Source organism: Trachemys scripta, chromosome 2 (assembly GCF_013100865.1).
Source record: "Trachemys scripta elegans isolate TJP31775 chromosome 2, CAS_Tse_1.0, whole genome shotgun sequence".
In the NCBI taxonomy this organism is placed as follows: domain Eukaryota; kingdom Metazoa; phylum Chordata; order Testudines; family Emydidae; genus Trachemys; species Trachemys scripta.
The window spans coordinates 54,051,359-54,073,958 of NC_048299.1; the positions used below are offsets into that span (position 1 = coordinate 54,051,359).

Genomic DNA, 22,600 nt, shown 5'->3' on the forward strand with positions numbered 1-22,600 from the left:
TATACCCAGGGGTATTTGTTGCCTTATGCTTAGTCCAACTAGGGATCTATGACTCCTTCCTTGAGGAGAGTCTGCTTTCCTGCACCTGAAATAGTCTCCGATCTGGAAACCCTTCTGGATCTTTCTCAGGATTACCCCTTTTCAGTCCTTCCTTAAGCAGGAGTCCCCAGCTCTCGTCTTGGGAACTGGGTTGTATTAATTACTGCAACAGTTTCTCCTTACACAGGAGTCTCCCCAGCTCTCTTCTCTGGAGCTCGGTTGTGGATTAGTCAGTTGTGCAGCCTTTACTAGCTTTGCCAGTTGGCCCCTTTTCCTTAAACCTTCAGGCTTCTCAGCAGGCCACCTTTCCTTGCTGGTATCTCCTGGTGTCTGCAATTCTATGAGAGAGGAGGCAGCCTTTATGCTGGTCCCCCTTCTCTCAGCTCATCCCTAATTAGTGAGGTGAGAGGGGGAGCCTTGCCCCACCCTCTCTGCAAGGCGGCTGGCCCCAGGAAACCTTTTTTTTTTTTTTACTCCTGGGACCACTTCCTTTCACCCCACATTGTGTGTGTGTGTGTGTGTGTGTGTGTGTGTGTGTGTGTGTGTGTGTGTGTGTGTGTGTAAAATATGCATCAGACCTGCCAACCTCTTAAAGGACCAGGCCACATGACAGGGCAGACTGTCATAGTCTAAATAATGCTGATGCCACTTATCAAGATTGTCACACTGTCTGGAGTGGCTCACGGCCATGGATGCCATCATCAGGGCAGACTGTCAAGAAACAGGGCACAAACCCCAAACTGGAGGTTTGTTGCATCTGAAGAAGTGAGGTTTTTTACCCACGAAAGCTTATGCCCAAATAAATCTGTTAGTCTTTAAGGTGCCACCAGACTCCTTGTTGTTTTTGTGGATACAGGCTAACACGGCTACCCCCTGAAACTGGAGGTGTGTTCTATACTTAGATTTCATCAACCAAGTAACAAGTATGAACTTCTCAGAAACTATAACAGCCTTAATAGGGAGCCACAGACAGTCCCTGTGAGTAGTCCAATCTATCTTGCCACCCAGGCAAACCTGCCTCTGTGATAGATGGTCCCTTACACTAAAAAATCACAACAATATTCAGGTTACTCCCAGTCCCAAAGGACCAGTCACTTACCCCAGGTCAAGTGCACCCTAGATCTCTCACCAAAGACAATGCTTATAGCCAGTCTGACAATAAACTAACTAAAGGTATTCACTAAGAAGAGAAATAAGAGAGGTATAAGGCTAAAGCAGGTACACACATTCACAAAAATGAGATAGTCTTAGGTTCCAAAAGATGATAGTAGCTGATATAATATGCAAGCTTTATATGCCCTTTAGGGCTAACTCAAACTAAACGGCTGGAGATCCCTTGCTTATGCTTAGAAATCTTCGCATCTTCAAGTTCAAGCAGCATAGAGAGAACCATTTCTCAACAGGTATTTTTATTCCCTTCTCAAAGTGTTCAAGCTGTGATGGGATGGGGCCTATGCGTTACCCTCTTCAAAGGTGTGGGGGAAGCAATCTGTCAAGGCTGTATCCCCACTTTGAACTTTAGGGTACAAATGTAGGGGCCTGCATGAAAACTTCTAAGCTTAACTACCAGCTTAGCTCTGGTCCGCTGCCACCATCCCAAGGCTAATTTCCTTCCCTGGGTAGCCTTGAGAGACCTTCACCAATTCCCTGGTGAATACAGATCCAAACCCCTTGGATCTTAAAACCAGGAGAAATTAACCATCCCCCCTTCTTTCTCCCAACAACTCCTGGTGAATACAGATCCAACCCCTTGGATCTAAAACAAGGAAAAAAATCAATCAGGTTCTTAAAAAGAAGGTTTTTAATTAAAGAAAAAGGTAAAAATCATCTCTGTAAAATCAGTATGGAAAATAACTTTACAGGGTAATCAAACTTAAAGAGCTTGGAGGACTCCCCTCTAGTCTTAGGTTCAAAGTACAGCAGACAAAGATAAACATTCTAGTAAAAGGTATATTTACAAGTTGAGAAAACAAAGTAAAACTAAGACGCCTTGCCTGGCTATTTACTTAAAAGTTTTGAAATAGGAGAGACTTGTTTAGAAAGATGGGGAGAACCTGGATTGATGTCTGGTCCCTCTCAGTCCCAAGAGCGAACGAACTCACAAACAAAAGCCTTCCCCCACCCCAAGATTTGAAAGTATCTTGTCCCCTTATTGGTCCTTTAGGTCAGATGCCAGCCAGGTTACCTGAGCTTCTTAACCCTTTACAGGGAAAAGGATTTTGGAGTCTCTGGCCAGGAGGGATTTTATAGTACTGTATACAGGACAGCTGTTACCCTTCCCTTTATAGTTATGACACAATCTATAGAGTCTTTTGTCCACAATGGCTTCTCTGATGTCTGTAGACCTTCTTTTTTTGGGAGAGGAGATAACAGCTCTTGTTGTAAACTAGCACTTCACACTTGGTAAAATGCTTCTCCCCTGACTGTGGGATTTACAGTCTTAGCAAACATTTTGAAGTTGCAGAGCCAACATTTAAACATTACTTTATAGTATGAGATACAGATATTATATGTAGGATTAATACATGCAGCATCCTACAAGATTCCATAAAGTTAAACACATTCTTAAAAGTGTAATATCTATCTTAACAGTACTACCACACCGGTAAGCCAGACTGGTTTCCAGCTATGCATTTGTCAGTGTTCAGTGAGGCCTGGGGACTGGGTATGAGCTGGCACTGGCTTTTCCAGAATCACCAAGGTATTCTAGTGAAATATAACCTATTAGGTGCACAGATGCATCTCATAATGTATTTTACAGATCATTGGGTGCTGTAGGTTATGTGTTTAGTCTGGGAATTGGGCAATAAAGGGCTGCTTACCAGGAATGGTGGTAGTTCACTTGGACTGTGAAGAGAAACAATTGGTAATAATGGATGTGATACTACAGAAACCACTGTGAGCAAAATGTGTGTGTGTGAGAGAATATGAATTACAGATATATCCTGGCTGCTATAGTAATTTATTCTATTATCTGTAATTTTACCTGGATTTTAACTGCTCTGGTTTACAATGGATTTATCAGAACAGTTACATGATATTGTTTGTTTGCAGCTAATTAAAATGAGTTTCAGTGTGCATCCTTTTAAATTATTGGTTTATCTCTTCTGGAGAGGCTTTTGGAGCTGTATGTCTCTAGACCTCTCCTCCAATAAATTATGATAGTCTGCTGATAGCTATAATATATGGCTTACTATGCCACTCTTATGCACGTTTCATTGGTGGCACTGTTTTTAGTGCTTTTTGGGGAAAAAAAAAAAAAGGATTCTCATGTGTCCTCAGTAAAACTAACCTTCCTTAATTAAGTGGCCCCAAGAATCAATTTCAAGGTCCTCAATGGCCAGGGCCATTAGTGGTGGTCTGCCCATGTGGTGCTCTACCATGTCGGCTTCTGAAAAGGGATTTAGCCTGATGGGAACCATTGCTTCTACTCTCTTCCCAGCTCTGTTTTGTCTGTGTGGGCTCCCCTTGCCCTCTGCCTACCTCCCAACCCTGCCAGAGGAGCTGTGGGGAACATGACAATTCCTTGGAGGCTAGCCTGCTGTGGGACATAGAAACAATTTAAGGTGGTTGTGGGCATTCATGGAGGGGCATGTACCTGCGTACTGGCCATCGGGCAATGGAGTTCAAAACTGTGATCAGAGCAGTCATGGTGGGACACCTCCGGGAGGCTACTAAAGTCGATGTAACTAACACAGCATCTAACTACATCAACCTAAGTGCAGTATCTCTCATGGAGGTGAAGTTATTAAGTCGGCGTAGCAGGTGAGTTACATCGGCAGGAGTGACATTTTAGTGTAGATGCTTACAGAGTTAGGTTGACATAAGCTGCCTTGCATTGACCGAACTCTGTAGTGTAGACCAAGCCAAAGTGACTGGATTCTGGGTGGCTCACTTTTAGGATGCCAAACTTTGAAAAACCTTGAAGAAGCCTGTTTTTTTCAGGAGGCAGTTCTCCGCTTGCTTCCTGCTTCGCTGTTATGTTGTATTACAGCAGTGCTCTAAATATATTGGGTGCTGTGGAGACATTTAGGAAAATGCAGTTCCTTCCCTGAAGAGCTTAGTTGTCTGCTGGCAACTAAAGAAATTGCTAACATACATCTGTTAACAGTGCTTTAGTTGCCAGGAGTTAAAATTACTAAAGTGGGAGAAGAGAGAGTGGGGTGGAGGATGGGGGGACTGGAGTGGTGTTGCAATGTGTGATAGTCTAAGATGCAGTCCCCCTTTGGGCTTCCCCTGGGTGGGGTGGCTGAATGTTGCACTCCGGCCTCTACTATTTGGTTACTTGCACAAATAGGAGAATTCTAGTGAACTCTTAGTCAGTGTGGTCTTTCATACACTCCTCCTGAATGCTGTTTTTTTCAGTGGTCCTATCTGCAGTAGTTGGGATCAGGCTAGAATTTGGTGATTTTGCTCCAGATCCTACCTCCTCTCTCACTTCACAGGAGCTTGAAACAGAAGAGGAAAGGAAGGCACTGTGCAGTCACATCTATGGCACAGATATACACGAGCCTACTATATTGGGGCATAGATGTGACTGCACAGTGCCTTCCTTTCCTCTTCTGTTTCAAGCTCCTGTGAAGTGAGAGAGGAGGTAGGATCTGGAGCAAAATCACCAGTGCCTGACCAGGCTAGAAAAGCACATGCCCACATAAAACACTGTAGGTGGCATATTGGCAGTGCTTCATGCAGACACATGAGACCCAGATCTATTCCTGTGATATCAGAGATGGGAGTGTATCCTTCAGAAACAGTCTGGCAAACTAAAGAACCATGCAGATGCTATTAGCCAGAAGGTTGGTGAGTATGGGTAAACTGCAGTATAGGAGGAAGTGAAGCAAAAGGAAATCCAGGTGCCATTCAGGAAGAAAATCGTTCAGTAGAAAGTCAAAATAAACACTAATACGGTAAAATGAGGTCAGAAAGGGGACAGGATGGATTGTGTGGAGGAATAAATTCAGTTTCCCTGGCTTGTGAGCCTTTTGTTGAAGGGTTAAGATTCATTTGTTAAAGAGGAAGATTCAAATGTATTTTATGATGTGGTGCATCTGTACAGAAGGGAAGAGGGTGACCACGAAATGAGTGGAACTGCTAGCTGGCCCTAATTATGCACTTGACAACTTCACATACTGTTCCTATTCCATGATGACAGCTGCTTCTTGTTGTGCTGGTTCAGCACATCACTTCTAGGGACATCAGTTGTTAAGAAAACAACATTTCACTAATGATGTGTATCACTCTTCAGGCAATTTAAAAAAAAAATCCTCTTCCTACACATGTTAGATTGCAACAGAGAAGAAAATATTGGGATGTTCCAGATGGGAAGAGGCTTGTAGGCAGGAAAAGTATCTGGGTTTAAAATTATTGTAGAAAATATTAGTGGTGGTGATGTTTGTGTTGCAGTGTGATCCACATCTCCCATAGTGCTAGATACAGTGAAGCCCTCCGAATTTAACACATTGGGTATTTTTAAATCTGCCTGTCTGAAAAATATAAAAATATCCATACGTTTAAAACGCTTAGGGGTACGGACTTTGTCTTCATAACTGTCTGTAAAGCACCTAGCATGCTGTTGATATCATGTGAATAATGCATACTCTTGTGGTTCCCCAAGGAGGAATAGTTTGTACTTCCTTTGGTTGTTTGGTAGAATTCGTGATTCTTCTCCTGGTATTGTGCTTCTTGTGCACAAATAAAAATGTTTTGGGCATTAGTACAAGTTAAGGTGAAATGATTGCTTTTTATAGTCCATGCTGGGAAGTACTCTAGGAGGCTCAAGATATCTGTGAATAAGCATCATAATCGCTCAGAATAACTCTGCTACAGTTTTTTTCCATGAATTTTCCTGGAGCACTAACTTCCACACTAAGCCCTCTCTTTTCTTTCCATTCCCTTTAATGCCCTGCCAAAATCCCCATTGAGTTACCCTCATTATCAAAACCTGCACTGAAACTCCTCACAGACCGTTGCAGAACATTTTCATTACATGTCCCACAGCTCCTCAGGGACCTGCTCCAATAGGAGGTGTAGTTTAAATAGGGCTAGTTTAAGGGTGCAGTGGCAGAACCATTTGTTTGATCTAGGTTTTTAATAGAGCTTCATTTTTACTAGTAAATGAGAGGTTTATTCCTTCATGTGCAGAGTCTATTATATTCTTAAGTAATTATTGCTGTTATGTGACCATATGACTTGGCACCAATATCTAAAACAGATGACAAAATGCTATGCAAAATTCATGATTGTTTCTGTTTAAACACCCTCATGTCTGGTCTATGCTGCACAGTTAGGTTGGCATCTATACACTACAGCCTTGTCCCACTGATGTAATTGCCCTACACCTCTCGTGGAGGTGGAGTTATGTCGGTGTAGTTAGGGTGATGCAGTGTCTGTGTAGACACTGCGTTCCCTACATTGACTGTTGGCTGTTCTGTCAATTTCAGGGCTCTGTTGGATCTCTGCTCCAAGCCATGCTGCCATCCAGACTCCCAGCTTGGGCTGCTGCCCAGGCTCCCCACGGGGAGTCTTGCTGCCACCCGGGTCCCAGCTCCATGCTCCTGGCTGGGTGCCTGGCTGCCCCCCTGGCTCCTCACTTCCTGCCAGGAGCACAGCAGCCAACCAGACTCTTGGTTCCCCAGCAGGAGCATGGCAGCTGACTGGACTCCGGGTGCAAATCTCCCGGACGGAGGCGAGAAGCCAAGGGTGGCTGCCCCCACAGCTCTGGGCAGGGAGTGGGGAGGCGAGAAGCCCAGGGCCTCCCAGCGGGAAGATGCATGGAACTGAGAGCCCTGGCTCTCAGCCCCCCACACTCCCTCTCTTCGGTCGGCGGAAGCGCTCTTGTGAGGACACACACCACTGACAGATGGAGAATAGTGTGGACATCAGTCACTGTAGTAATTACTGCAGTGGTTGTAAGTCAACCTAATCTAAGTCGATTTAAGATTGTAGTGTAGACATGCTCTCAGACATAAGCCATTCAAAGCGCACAAGTGTAAATCAGGACTTGCTTTGCTGGGAGGTTTCAGGTGTACATGGCTCCCTATTAGCAGCTTGTTAGTTTATCAAAGAAAGAAGAAGCAACAGGAGGTATATAGGTGTGTGTGTGTGTGTGTGTGTCTAAGTTTAATCTAGATTTGCAAGTGCATTCATTATGACTAAGGACCTTGGCTTAGAGATGCTGTCTGAAGGTCAAAGTAAGCATTTTAATCAAGGTTTTCTACTGGGGACTGAACTAGGTGATGCATCATTGACTGTCACTCTTCTCTGTTTCAAGAGCTGCTGCTCTCTGTGAATCTGGGGAACAACTGGTGATGACACCATGTAACCCCCCCCCCCCACACACACACTCCTCCGTGTTCATAGAACATAGGAGTTTGTTGGCTGTTGTGATCTTTTCTCTTCGCCAAGATTTGAATATGTCAGTGCATGAATTAAGTTGCAGTTAAAATTCAAAGAAGAACATCAGAAAATGAAAGTTCCTGCAGCACTTTTAACTAGGCAGCTTTGCACAGCCTGTATTTTATCATCTAATTTAACAACATATATAGTAACGTTTTGAGGAATGCATTTAATAAGAGAAATAGCAATAGAAAATTGTACATCTATTCAGTTTAATTTTGCATTAATGGATTTCTTCTATTTAATTTTCCCAAGGTAGGTTGTGCATGTTCCTTTTCGGTTTTTGAAATAGAAGAGGGAGAGAAAAAGTACAATTCCCAGAACTAACAAAAGCCAATTGATACTTGTGAAATAGGATAATCAGAATGGGAAATATGTTATGATCCCATATCACAGACATGTCAGTTGTTGTCTAATATGTAAATCTAAGCATATAGATGGCTGGTTGACTTTTTTGTTTGTTTTTCCTTTCCTAGATGAAAAGGAGAAATTTGAACCCACAGTTTTCAGAGATACAATCATCCAAGGCCTCAATGAAGCTGGGAATGATCTGGAGGCTGTAGCCAAGTTTCTGGACTCAACAGGCTCAAGGCTAGATTATCGTCGCTATGCTGACACGCTCTTTGATATCCTGATAGCTGGTAGCATGTTAGGTAAACTGCGCATCTTGTTGATGCTAGAAAATTTCTGTACATAACATTTCAGTGGAGGAATGTGGTTGAATAGTGTACACATTGCTCCACAAAAGCTATTAACTCTGCCCTCAGTTCTATCTATCTAGTACTTATTTAGTCTGCAATCAGATAGGCGGTGGCATTATTTATTATTGTGTTATTAATAGATTCATAGACTCTAGGACTGGAAGGGACCTCGAGAGGTCATCGAGTCCAGTCCCCTGCCCTCATGGCAGGACCAAATACTGTCTAGACCATCCCTGATAGACATTTATCTAACCTAATCGTAAATATCTCCAGAGATGGAGATTCCACAACCTCCCTAGGCAATTTATTCCAGTGTTTAACCACCCTGACAGTTAGAAACTTTTCCCTAACGTCCAACCTATGGTGTTATGGTAGTGCCTAGGGACCAAAGTCCTAGATGAGGATCCTACTGTGCAAACAAAAAATGGTCACTGCCCTGAGGCGCTTACAATCCACATATAAGAGAGGCAACTGATGAATACAACAGACAGGCCAAATATGTTGGCATGAACAGCACTGGTCCAGGAGGAGAGGAATATGCTAAGACAGCTTTTTGTATGAAGTGAAGAGGAGAAAGCTGCTGTAATCAAAGGGAAGGATGATCATGATACGGGCGAGCGCTTTTTGCAGTAAGGATCAAAGAGAGAAGAACTGTTGTTTTGTTAAGAGCTGTTTATGTAGAGGAGGAAGCAACAGGATTTGGCGACAGCCTGAATGTGGGAGGAGAATGCAACACAAAGGTAGTGAACCTGGGTGATGTGGCAGACAGTGGAATTGTCAGTGGGAACGAAGAGGGTTTGGAAAGAAAGTAAGCTGAGTGTTTTGTGGTGCTGAGTTTGAGATGGTAGCAAGTTGTAAAGATGTGATTGGGAGAGAAGTATCTGGAGATGCAAGACTGGACATATGAGGCAAGGTTACTGTTAGGTACATTTAAGAGTCTGCATTTAAAGCTGATAACAATGGATAAGTGAAAGGGTCTAAAGGAAATTACCCAGGAGCGAGGGGAATGCTCAGAGGATTACTGGCATACAGATTAGTTACTAGTATCTCAACAAGTGTATTTATAGCAGTGATTTTGAGTGTGCAGCAGTATTTTTCCTTTATTCTTCAGTTACTTTGACTGCAGATTCTAAAACAGTGGTGGGCAATCGGCGGTCCCTGTGGCCTGCCCTTTCCCACAGCTCCCATTGGCGAACCGCTGCTACTAGGAGCTGTAGGGGACTGTGCCTGCGGACGCTCAACATCAGCAAAATGTCTTGTGGCCTGCAATCAGCTTATCCTGATGGACCACATGCGGCCTGTGTGCCGCAGGTTGCCCACCACTGTTCTAAAAGGAATAAGCTCTGATCCCAGTTACATAGTTACTGGATGAGCTATATAGAACCAGCCCACATCTGCTTCAAAATATTTCAGCATAATGGTATTGGATGAAAACGCTATTGTGTCACTAACTCCAACAGCCACTGGAGAATTGAAAGCAAATAATCTGCATTATTGACTGCAGAAGCACAGATTTTAGCCCTTGATGTACCAGGAAAACTTCCACTTTAATTCCCACCCATGCAATAGCTACAAAAACAGCTTGAAATACAGCTGAATGACTCCTGGGATAAGGGTAGAAAATCAAACTTGAGACATTCGGAAATGCTGTCCCAACTTGTGAGTATCCTGAAGACCTGACAGCACTGAGGATTTATAGATTACAAATGGGAAAGGAGTACAAACAAATGAAGACAGTCTGTTGAAAGGGCGATCAATAGTAATGATGCAGAAGAGAGATGATGTTTAAGAAAAACAGACACAAATTGAACAAATTTGTTGGGGGAAGATTGGTAGGCAGAAATAGTTTTCAATAAATAATCAACTGTCTAGCACCTGTGTCTGAATCGCAACTCTGTGCTTTTCCATTTTATATTTAGTAGATTTTCCTGAAGCATAATGGTCTATATTTTCAATATTAATTTTACCTGAGACACTTTTTTTTTTTTTTTTTAGCATCTTTTATGTTCAAATTCTGTTTGGGGTGCTTGATTACAAGCCTGTATCAATAACCTTTTTCACACCGTAACTTTATCTAGTTATTTCCACTGTATGCTTTTTCCTCTAGAAAAAAGTTAGTTCTCCCCTCTGTCCTCTGAAACTCTGTATTAATATATTGGCATAAAAATGATAGAGGAGACAAAATGTTTATGACCTTAATTCACTTGACTTCAATGGGGCTGTTCACATGCTGAATCGAGGCCTATTCCTGGATTAAATTACTATTACGTTGTATCTCACTATGATATAGTAAATATAATTATAAATGGTCTGTTTAAAATACATCAATTATTGGTATTAAACATATAGGGGGGTTTAAAGTAATTTCATATTTAAAATCTAGACTTTCAAAAGTGTGTGCAAACACTGAATGTTTACATGCACCTCTTGATTTGCTTGCAAATACTAGTACATGCAGATTGGAGTTTGGTCACACAAGCGTGTATAGTATGCTATTTGCTTGTTACTTTATTACGTCACATTCATCAGTGAACAGATCTGATGCCAATAAAGCTAGTTTTAATACAGTTAAATGTACTTGCTAGGGTTGGTAAGCAGTAAAGAGATTAGCAGCATTTTCTGAGTCCTAAAACAAGTGATGATATGCTAATCGTTTTCTTCAGAAAAGATTACATTAATATGTTTGCAAACAGGGATGAAAATTAACACAAGGGTGCCAGTATGTTTATCACGTAGTTGGCACCAACCAGTAATCCCCACAGGACCACATCCTGCACTCACCACCAAGATTTCTTGTCATAGCTCTCAATCCTCTGTAGGCTCAGTGGTCTGTAGGATGTGACATAGCATGGAAATCCTGATTGTTCCTTTCTCTATACATGCCAAATGCCACCACAGTCGATGAGTGCTCTGGCTTTTTTTTCTTTTTGCTGTTGCATCTGATGCCCATTTTCATTCCATCTTGCACTCAGTGATACTTAAGAGGTTGTAAGTTTAGGAGCCCTTATCTGAACAGTGCATCTTTATTGTGCTTTTTCTCTTTCTTTTTAGCCCCTGGAGGGACACGCATAGATGACAATGACAAGACCAAGATGACCAGCCACTGTGTATTTTCTGCAGATGAAGATCATGACACTATCCGAAACTATGCTCAGGTCAGGGTAGGAAGGGAAACCCATTACTGACAGGCCACTGTAGTCTGTTTATAAGTCCTTAGAAAAGATAATAACGATAAATCTGCAGATTGACCTTGCAGTAGACTAATTACAAAGCAGTTAAGTAGTATAGTTAGGTACTAATCTGCCTTTGTCCCCTCTAACCTATAAGCATTAGATAAGAGAAAGGATTTCTAGAATTATCTGGTCACAATTCCTTTAAAAAACAATTATAGGGCTGTCATACATTTATCTTTGATCCTATTTCTTGTGAGGTTTATCAATCATTTCCTATTCTTCTCTTTAGTTTGGGCTGTCCCTTTCTACATACAGAATTATTTTATAAAAGGTTTTAGCAAGTTTATATTTAATTAACATATGGTACATAAGAATAACGACTGAAAAATTTAAATCCTAATCCTACAACTCTTCTTCATGCAAGTAATCGGGATTTGCGCAAATAGTCCAGTTGACGTCAGTGGTCCTCTACAAGTGATGGAAAAGGTTATTCACAAGAGTAAAAGTTTGAAGGACTGGAAAAATAGGCCTATGTGAAATAAATATAAATAAGCAATGAAACTTAAGACATTATGCAAGAATATCTCAAACCACGTAACTCCTTAGTGGAGTATAACAAATAATAACAATGAGTAATTTGTGCATAATAATATGTAATATTCTAATAAGGATGAGTATTGTCATTACAGAAAAATATGAGCCACCCTATAATTCTGCATATAAGTAAAACTAAATTTAAAAAAACGAAATCTCATTAGTGTGTGTCCAGGTATAATAAATAACAATAAATCTCTTATTTTATAAATAGTATCTATGTATCTAATTATTGTAACACTGGATACAGTACATGAAAGAATAAGAACCATTATCCCTGCCGATATGTTCAGGTGATCTACAAACCCTCGCAAGACTCATACAAAGGGCACTAGCATCAAGAATTGTTTCAACAGAATATGTTGGCTGAGAAGTGCGAGGCTACTTTAAAAATCCACCTGGAGGAGTGAAATTATTTTGTGTAGCAAGCAAAATGTTTAGCCACTCCACCCCCTGTTAAGAATATGCCTCTCTTTTTAAGAACATCTTTATTCATAATATTTATTACACAAAATTGTTGCTTTTGGTTCTTCAGCTTGGATAGGGTTTAAAGTTGTCTGGTAATGACAACTGGAAATATAAATCTGAGGGAGAGAAATTTAGCTTTGCAATTGAATCTGCATTTACGTGTAGCGGCAAGAAGTTTGAGGGACTAGAAATGCAGCACAGTGAAAGTGGTTATACCAAAAGTCAGCAAAACAAATCAGTATTTTGTAGTTAATAACTGAATTGATGCTTCCATTACTGACTCTACCAACTCTTTTTGGACTAACAGGAAACAGAGATTTGACTCTAGAATGAAGAAGTGTAATTAAGGCTAAAATAACCATTAAAGTAACACTCAGGGTCTGCTTTAATCCTGCAGGCCAGTCTTATGTCAGTGCATACTTGAAGACTCTTAGATGTGCCAGTGATGCCACTACTTTCATGGCACTTTGCTGCTCTGTGTAGACAAGTCCTATGTGCACAGGAGGGGTATGATTTCTAAAGCACACTAACATGTTGCACATTAGCTGCAGGGCTGGCTCTAGGCACCAGCAAAACAAGCTGGTGCTTGGGGCAGCACATTTTTAGGGGCGGCATGGCTGGCGCCAGAATGCCGCCCCTAAAAATGTGCCCCGGCCACCCTAGCTCACCTCCGCTGCTGCCGCTCGCGCACCACGGCGCATGAAACAGCTGATTCACGCGCCGCTACTCGCCCTCCCTCCCAGGCTCTCAAACCTGGGAGGGAGGGGGAGCAGCGGCGCGCGAATCAGCTGTTTCGTGCGCCGTGGCCGCTAGGGATCTCCTCCTCCCTCCCAGGTTTGAGAGCCTGGGAGGGAGGAGGCAGGGCTGGGGATTTGGGGAAGGGGCGGAGCTGAGGTGGGGCCGGGGGTGGGGTAAGAAAAAAACAGGGCGGGGGAGCGGCCAAAATTGTTTCTGCTTGGGGCGGCAAAAATCCTAGAGCCGGCCCTAATTAGCTGGTCCTTATGGATGCTATCATTGCACATTAAGCTTATGTCTACACTAGAATAAAAGTCCTGCAAAACAACCGCAGCTGGCCCAGGTCAGCTGATTGACTCGGGCTCACGAGGTGGAAGGGAAGGGTCCCAGAGCTCTGGCGGGAGCCTGAGCCCGAACATCTACATTGCAATTAAACAGCGCCTTAGCCCAGTTCCAGTGTAAACATGCCCTAAGTACCCCAAAGCACTTCTCCACATTACATATTGTGTCATAATATGTAACATTTTCTTATTTTTTTGAAAAGGCAAAAGGCTTAAAAACCCTAGCTCATGATTTTCATTCTCTTTCCACATCTTAATTAACTGTAAATTTCCATATCAGTCTGCCTCTTCACATGGCCATAATTCATCCTTTATTTCATTTTCTGCTGCTCTGCAACAAGAGTGCCAGTCATAGGCTCTTGACAGCCTCTTAAAAATACATTATCGGAATAAACAGATTTTGTCATTTACCCTCAGGTCACAATAAGCTTGCAACAACAACAACAAAATTAAATGATATTTATTGTAAACCAGCTCCCCATCCCAGTTGAATCCCATGTCAGTCACAAGCCTGGTGCTGGCTCTGCACAGTGCTGAGAGCACTGATTTTCAACCTCTCTCCTCTCAACACCCAACACACCCAGGCCACTACAGCCACAGTAGCAGTATGTTACCCTCCACCTTTTACCAGTGCTGCAGTCAGATGGAGAGGACAGGCAACAAAGGGTGAAGAGACAGAACGGGAACAGATGATAGGGAGTCAGTTATGGGAGGGGAAGAGAGGGAAATAGACAAGTGGAGGACAGACATGAATAGAAGGCAGAAGTGGATTTGAGGGGAAAAGATCAGAGTATCTTGAGGGGAGGGGAGAGAATTGGGGAACCCCTAGTGGGAGGAGACTTATGTCCCCTTAGGAGAGAACAGGGAAAGGCCCACTGCTGTCTCGTCCCAGCCATCCACTACCCCATAAGAAGAAAAAACAAACTCTGAGAAGAGAAGGGAGATGCCAATGTAGGGAGAAGGGGAAACCTCTAATGCTTATTCTCTGAATGTACCAGAAAAGGATATGTATGCATACACATATAGACATGGGAAGAACCTGCTGAGGAGAGGAGGGGATTTTCAGTGGGGAGGGAGAAATCAAGGCTCTTTATGAAAAGTCCAAAACGTTTGAGGACCTGAATTAAGATATTCCTATTAAAATAATCTGAAAGTTACCAGAATGTGCCTGTTACATTCCAGTAGAACTGACTGTTGGTTTCTTGCAGAGTTGTCCCTGAAAACATTTTTTAAATAACTTTGCTAGCACTGTAAAGTTTTCTCCCTCTGATCATAAAGCATTTTATGATACTTTGGTAAAGATCTTTGTTAATAAGCCTCATCTACTAAAGGTATTTAGCCCTAACATCATGGCTTTACAGGCCCCCCTCTGTTTGTTCAATCCCTGAGCCTTCCAAGGCAGCTATGTTGTTAGAGGATGTATGCAAAGTGGGGATATCCTCATTGTTTCACTCCTGCAAATGGAGCTATGAATGGAGTAAAAAAGGGAAGTAATGGCACTGGCGAGAGAGAGAAGAGCGGGGAGCAGGGACGAGAGATTGGGAATCAGAACATTTGTCATGGTAGCATGTGAGACAAGGGATTGCTGCACAAATGCGCACAGCACCTGTCGTACTGGGTAGCTGCTAGTTTCCTGGAAACACTGTGCATTTGGTCATATCTAAAAGAAAATCATATAATAGGACATAAAAGCATAAGAAGCCATTAATCCTACTTCTTTCTCCTCAGAGTTGAAATAGGTCTTTTTTTAAAAAATTCTGTATTCCAAGTTTTATCACAGATACGTTATGGGTGTTCTTTACTGACTTACAGGAGGCAGTGCTAGTTCCTGGCCCCCTACCTGTAAAATATGCTGACTTAATCTGTTTTGTATTTAGGTCTTCAATAAACTAATCAGGAGGTATAAATATTTGGAAAAGGCATTTGAAGAGGAAATCAAAAAGGTAATATTGATGCCAGTATCTCTTTGGGCTTAATATCACCTACCCTCTGTCCAAAGTAACTGCATATTCTTACATGCTGTTGTTGTTGTCTTGATTTAACTTGGCTGGGTCAGAGAGTGCAAACTGCAACTCTCAGAAGTGGTAGCTTTAGTTTGTAATTGAGGCTCTATAAGAGCACTGCCTGTGGAGATTGTCCAGGATACATGCTGAGTCAGTGCATCCTTGGCTCCCCTGACTACCCCTGCCCCCCACTTTCTCATCTCAGCCTGTGGTGCTGTGATGGCTATGGAACCATCTGGAGAGCACTCATTGGGATGCATTTCGCTACCAGGGCCCTATATCAACAGAACCTAGAGTTGTCTCAAACTCCTAGCATATATTTTCTATACAGTGAATGCAAATCTACCATGCATTGAAGTGAGACTGCTTGTATGAGTCGTGACTAGTCTGGTGTGTATAGATTGCAGAATGAGCCCTAAAGCAAGTTTTAGGTGGCTTTGAGTGCATGTCTGTGACATGGTAAGAGCCAGTATCACAACGGCAGAGTTGTTATTGTATTTGCTTACTTTAGACTTCAGTGAATGTGGTGGCCGGGTTTTGAATTGTGGCATTTACTGAATTACATGGAAACCTGAAGAAATCTGTCAAGAAATGTTTGGACTTATTAATTCTAGTCAGAATTAATATATAAAATATATTGTAGGTTAATGGTTGGAATAATAAAACTGTGGCCAGTGCTGATGTGTGTATAACCTTTCCTGAGGTTAAAATACCTCCATTTAATAAAAATGAGCAAGAATATGGAATACTGTTCCAAGTACTAACTATCATGCAAAGAAATAGTGAGGAAGTGTCTTTCTGATGTCAAACTGACTGCCTTTTACAAATACAGTGGCTTAGGGATATTGGCTCTTATTTGCACATTCTTGCAAGTTCATGAGGCTATTTTTATAGTTGTGGTCCATATACCTTTTAACTGATGCTGATTGCTTAGTGCATCACTCATTGTTGAACTAAATGTACCTCTGTTCGCCACACAAATCTGACATTCTTGCTGTTAATTATTATAATCGTTGACATAAGAAATGTTGACTCATTGCATTCAAATTACAGAAAGCGTTCTGCATATTTCACAAAGGAATACCATGTCAATTCAAACTGCCTCTTCTTTTTAACTTGCTTTGTAATTTGCTTCACTTTGAGTTTTGTGCATTTTTAAGAGAGCATATTCCACAATCGTGCCACTTACAGATTGTGGTCAATACAAAGTAATTTGAGGCTTTATCAATCCATTAGCCCATTTTTTGACAAAGTAGCTACTTAAAGTGGATTGCTGGTGTTCTAGCACATGTGAACTAGTACCAATCCCATCTCCAGTGGCAAGTAACTCAGCTGAAATAAGAATTATAGTTGGCACTAATAGTCACCCTTGTCAGCAATGTCAGCAGAGATTCCAACACTTAACTGGGTGTGGAAATATTATTCTTACCATTCATGGTGGCTGTTTGATATTAGGGTTGAAGCATGTTGTCAGAGCCCTGGTGGAAATCTTGCACTGCTGCTCCCTAAAATTGTGTATTACTGGAGGATATTAGGACTGCAAATCTGGCTATTTTTGCTTACCCCAGATTAACAAATAAGACTTACTTTTCAGCCATACTTCTGCAGGCTATGGTCTTCTCAGATCTCACAATTTAATTAGATATCAGGCTGGGGTAGATTAGTACTTGGATGAAAGATCTCAAGAGCCTACTCTGGTGCTGCATAGTTAATAGGCTATAAGCCTGGGGTGAGCAAACTTTTTAGCCTGAGGGCCACATCGGGGTTCCGAAACTGTATGGAGGTCTGGATAGGGAAGGCTGTGCCTCCCCAAACAGCCTGGCCCCTGCCCCCTGTCCGCCCCCTCCACTTCTCACCCCCTGACTGCCTCACTCAGAACCCCTGACCTATCCAATCCCCCTTGCTCCTTGTCCCCTGAGCATAGATGCTGACTTCCACTATTCCCGGTGGGTGTTCAACCCCTCCCCCCTGCCCCCATTCCACCCCAAGTCCCTGCCCCTGCCCGCCTCTTCTCTGCCTCCTCTTCTGAGTGCGCTGCGTCCCTGCTCCTCCTCCTCCCTCCTGGAAGGCTTAAGCTGTTTGGTGGTGGGAAGTGCTGGGGGGTAGGCGGAGGAGCGGGGACATGGCACACTGTGGAGAGAGGGAATGGGGGGTAAGGGGAGATTGGCTGCCAATGGGTGCAGAGCACCCACTAATTTTTCCCTGTGGGTGCTCCAGCCCCAGAGCACCCATGGAGTCAGTACCTGACCGCCCCCCTCCCAGGACCCCACTCCCTATCCAACACCCCCTGCTCCCTGTCCCCCACTTTGTTCTTTTTTGTGCACCTATGCTGCAAGTAGGCACCATCCAACCCATAGAGTAATTCAGTTTAAGGGCCATTGAGGTAGTATTAGGAAGACACGAGAAGTGATGCCTTGATGATACCATAAGAAATGGTTTGTGACTGTCCCAGCAGTGAAGTTGATACTCTGGCAGTTACATCATCCAATTTAGAGTGTTCAGGTAGTGCTAGTGGAAAGTTCCACTAAGGTAAGAGACAGTCATGCTGAAAATCAGGGCCAGACCAGCAGTCTCACTTTACTCAAGCAGGTGGTATTTGGGGAATTTTTTTTTTTTTTTTAAAGGTGAGATTGTCTCAGATGGCAATTTGCACTCTAGTGCTTGCTTTTGCTGGGTCATATTTTATTTCTTCCTGTTCATAATTATTACAAAAGATCATTGATAGTCCTGTGAACCTTGAGAAGCATGTCCCTTTCATGTCTGCTTTTGGCTTTCAAATCTTATTGTAAAAGAAGGGAGACTTAAAAAATAGGATTTTTTTTATAAGGACTTTCTCCTAATTGCGTAAGTATGCCACAAATTTCAGTAGCAATTTCTCTCTGATGAGCAATTTTTAATCTAGACTTTTATTTCATGCAAGGAATTTCAAAAATTGTTGGAAAGCATGTCCTCGCACAGTGACTAAATTTGCTAACCCTCTACTATTGTCAGTTAAAGTTAATGCCAGATCCTATATGTAAATAGGCAACATGGTGAATTGTCACAGCCCAAATAAGAGAGACAAGGTGGGTGAAGTAATAGCTTTTATTGGACCAGCTTCTGTTGATGAGAGAGACAAGCTCTCAAGCTTCCACAGAGCTCTTCCTCCGGTCTGGGAAAGGTACTCTGAGTGTCACAGCTAAATACAAGGTAGAACAGATTGTTTAATATAAATAGTTAACACATATTTCAAAGGACCATTCAAGGTGAGGTGGCCTGTTAACATCCCTCCAGTCATGGAAGCAGGGGAGGGAGGGAAGAAGGCAGGGGAGGAAGAGTGGATTGTTTGTGGGCTACAGATTGTTGTAATAAGCCATAAATCCAGTATCTCTTTTCAGTCCATGATTTTTAGTGTCTAGCAAAGTTATGAATTTAAGCTCCCAGGCACATATTTTGAAAGTGTTGTGCAGGTTTTCTTTGAGGATGAGGACTGATAGGTCCACTATAGAATGATTGCTTTGTGAAAAGTGTTCACCCACAGTTTGTGGTGTTTTTTGTCTTTTATCATTTTATTATTATTTTATCATAGTTGTTCGGGCATTTAGTGCACTGTATGAGGTACACCATGTTGTGATAGGCATGTGTAGGACCCATAGATCTTGAAAGGTGAGAGGTATTGATCATTGTAGCATTGAAGATATGTCTGCAAGTTTTGCATCTGTTGTTCTGGCAGGTCTGGCACTGCTTCGAGTTAGTGTGTCCTAGTCTGTGGGGAGCTTGCTTCTGATGAGCTTGGAGAGGTGGGAAGTTGTTTAAAGGCCAGAAGAGGGGTTCAGGAAATATTTCTTTCAGGATGGGGTCCCCATCAAGTACGGGTTGTAGTTGTTTGATACCCTGTATGGGTTCCAGTGTGGGATGGTAGATAACTAAGGGTGTGCAGTCAGAGGGGTTTTATTTCCGTATTGAAGTAGGTTCTCTCTGGGTATTTGGATGGCCTATTCCATGATGTGATCTACTTCTCTGGCGGAATGTCCTTGTTTGGTGAAGGTGGTTCTAAGTGTTTTAAAATGTATATCCCAGACTTCCTCTTCGGAGCATATTATGTGGTATCTGAGGGCCCGGCTGTAGATAACAGATTTCTTTGTGTGTTGGGGTAGTTACTAGATCTATGAAGGTAGGTGTGGTGATCCATGGGTTTCTTGTGTATAGTTGTCTGTAGGGTTCCATTACTGAAGCTGATCATGGCGTCCAGGAAGTTGATGGTAGTGTGGGAGTGTTCCATAGAGAGTTTAATGGACAGGTGATGGTTGTTGAAGTTGTGGTATAAGCCTAAGTTAACTTACTACAGTTAAGGTAATGCCTAGGAATCTGAGGAATCCTAGGAAAGCACTCGGGGCCAAATCCTGCGCATTTTACTCATGTAGGGATTCCTATTGAAGTCAGTGGGACAACTCCTGTATAAAACAAACAGGATTAGCCCCATATACATGTACATGCATTAGCTTGATGTTCTTGTATCTATCAGTAAAGCATAATCAAAGATATATATAAATGGTTCAGCCGTGGAGCATTCTACTTGCTGGCTATCTTACATAACTTTTTTCAAGGCTAAGGACATATATTTTTCTCCATTATAAACATCATGCTTAAGGGCAGATGTGTAGATTTTTGTACTTGCACAGGTAAATGTTAATGAGGCGTACAGGAATATGTGCAAGTAGTGAGATATGGTACAAGGAACTTTGGTCATTTTTCCTTTTTCCCTAATGAAAGTAATTGCTTGAAACTATGTAGAAGGATACCAGAAAGGTGGCTTGCTGAGAGATCAAATATGGATTAGGCATAAGATGCTGTGCAGAACAGAATTGACACAATCATGGGATATTGTAGGAAGCTTGCTGTGCTTCTCTGTGGATATGTAAAGTGCTTTATTTTGCAATGCTGACAAGTATTTTTAAAAAAATTCTGTGAATTTTAAAGCAATAACACATTTCAAGAAGTGGGGTTATTCAGGAATAACTGCACTTTGTAGGTGGATGGAGGCATTTAGTCTTCTCAGCCTTTGTGCTTTTCCAGATTACAAGAGAAGTCCATATACCTTTTTGTTTACATAGGATATGTGTGGATATCTTGTACTGCACAGAACTTCACTTTAGGTTTAAAAAAAACAAAGAAAAATTTAAAATGTCTTGTAACACAGCACAATAGACCTGATCCTGGGTCCATTATGCACTTAAAACTCCCACTGAAATAAATAGGAGTTTTAGATGTGCTACGAATATAGTACTGGAGTCAGTCATACTTCTTATTTTCATATTGGGAACCAATTTGCATTCAGAACCAAATGCAGTAATAGACAAGTGATGCTATCAGTAGGTTATAAACCACTTAGAACCCAGTGGGAGGTTCAGAACTATTCTGAAATAACTTGGGCATTTTGTGACTCCCCAACAGAGATTAGTAACAGTGTTAGTAAAGGAAGAGCTCTTAAAGTAATCAGCAATGAAAATCTGTAATAGCTTAGATCTGAATATCTTGGTTTTTTAATTGTTCCTAAGTGGGTTAATTACAGATTTTGAAGTTTTCCCTTAATACTTAATTAAGGCTGCATTTTGCAACTAAATGAGGATTGTATAATAATACCCTGGAACTAAGAAAATGATCCTGTACATAAGCTTCTCAGAGCTATCTTTTTTAAACTTTATTAGTTCAAATATTCTTATAGCATCAACAGTATATTAGACATTTGCAGGCAGGAAGGCAAGGTCCCTGCCCCAAAAATATTATATTGAAATGTAATAAACTTAAAGAACTTTTTAATTAGAACCTGTCCCAAAAGACCTTTTGTAAGAAGCAATTTTGGTTGGGGGGTGGGGTCTGAGAAGAAACAGGAAACACCTTAAACACTATTATGTGACTTCAGATCTTGCAATAACCTTTAAAGAAATGCTAAAGTTCAATTTGTAGATTTCTGATATTCAGAAGGATTGATAAATGTTAATGGTGTAGGTTTTTAATACCATTATATGTGATTTTTTTTTCCTATGGAAAGAGATGTAATAAAGTTTTTTCCCTGTGTCATTTTTCATATGTTTGTGAAAAAGTGTTTCTGAATAATACCAATGTGTTTCTATTATTATTAGTGCTTTGGTAGTTGAAGATGTTTCTTCTCCCTTTATAATCTCCCTCTCTGTGCAGCCTATAGGAGTGTAGAACTCTGCTGCCAGTAGTAGTGGCTTTAAAAATAGCAGCTTTTTGCCCAGAATTCAGACCTGATGTGAATGGGTGCAACATCATTGAATTTGTCCCAGGGATTTTTATGGGTCACATACACAACAATGCAGGCGGCACATCAAGAGTAGGATGGTCAAAAATTAATACTAGTTTGAAGTGCTAAAATAGTGAATGCACTCAATTTGGCTACCAATGGGTGTACGTAATCATTATTTATTTGCCAAAATGGGGACCAAAGAGATGGGTGATGTAGCAGGAAAAGCAAATAACTGTAGGGGGAAACTAAAGATGCCGCCCTCTTACTAACAACTTTGCTGGCAGTCTCAAACTGGAAGGTCTGAATTACTTTCACTGTCTCCAGGTCACGTTTCAGGTAGCACATTTATAGGCTTGGATAAAGAAGACTTAGGCCATCAGTCAAATAATTTGTACTGGCATTACATTGGAATATTTTAAAAATAGATTTCAGCTTTCACACTTTAAATGTTCTGGCTCCTGAGAGTTTTGACCCTGGCCATTATTTTACCATTGGCATTTCCCTGCGTGCTTATAGTCTGAACAGTTTGAGCTCTATATAAAGAATATTAATAGGTCTCCTGGATGTCAGTGTTCCTGTGGCTATTAATCATAATTCACAGTTACAGTAGATTAAACAAAGGCAATTAAAATGCACATTTTAGATCGGTACTATAAAATATAAATCCCATTTTTCCCTGACCTGGATCTGTTGGTTTTGATAACGTTCTTTAAATAACTTTTCCTGCTAACCAGTTAGCTGCCGTGTTAAGCTGGAATCAGACTGCACCTTCTTTGGAAAAAACAGCCTAGCCAAGTATTTTCTCACCCATATATTTATAAATCTTCTAGACCTCTTCATCCCAGATTTTCTTATGTTTTCTGTTTGAGTCACAATTTGGCAGAAAGAATAAAATTACACT

General features: G+C 41.6%; 1 protein-coding gene across 5 annotated transcripts in view; it reads left to right on the forward strand.

Moving 5' to 3' along the window:
* The window catches only part of BZW2 (basic leucine zipper and W2 domains 2), a 77,924-nt gene that overhangs the window by 27,554 nt on the left and 27,770 nt on the right, over window positions 1-22,600 (forward strand). For 3 of the 5 annotated variants that reach the window (XM_034760561.1, XM_034760559.1, XM_034760558.1), the window contains 3 exons: window positions 7,911-8,087; window positions 11,187-11,290; window positions 15,324-15,389. In XM_034760561.1, coding sequence (XP_034616452.1) covers window positions 7,911-8,087; window positions 11,187-11,290; window positions 15,324-15,389 — 347 coding nt within the window. Of the gene's footprint in view, window positions 1-1,344; window positions 1,443-7,910; window positions 8,088-11,186; window positions 11,291-15,323; window positions 15,390-22,600 lie in introns of all 5 variants that reach the window. The other 2 variants (XM_034760562.1, XM_034760557.1) reach the window with 1 other exon arrangement.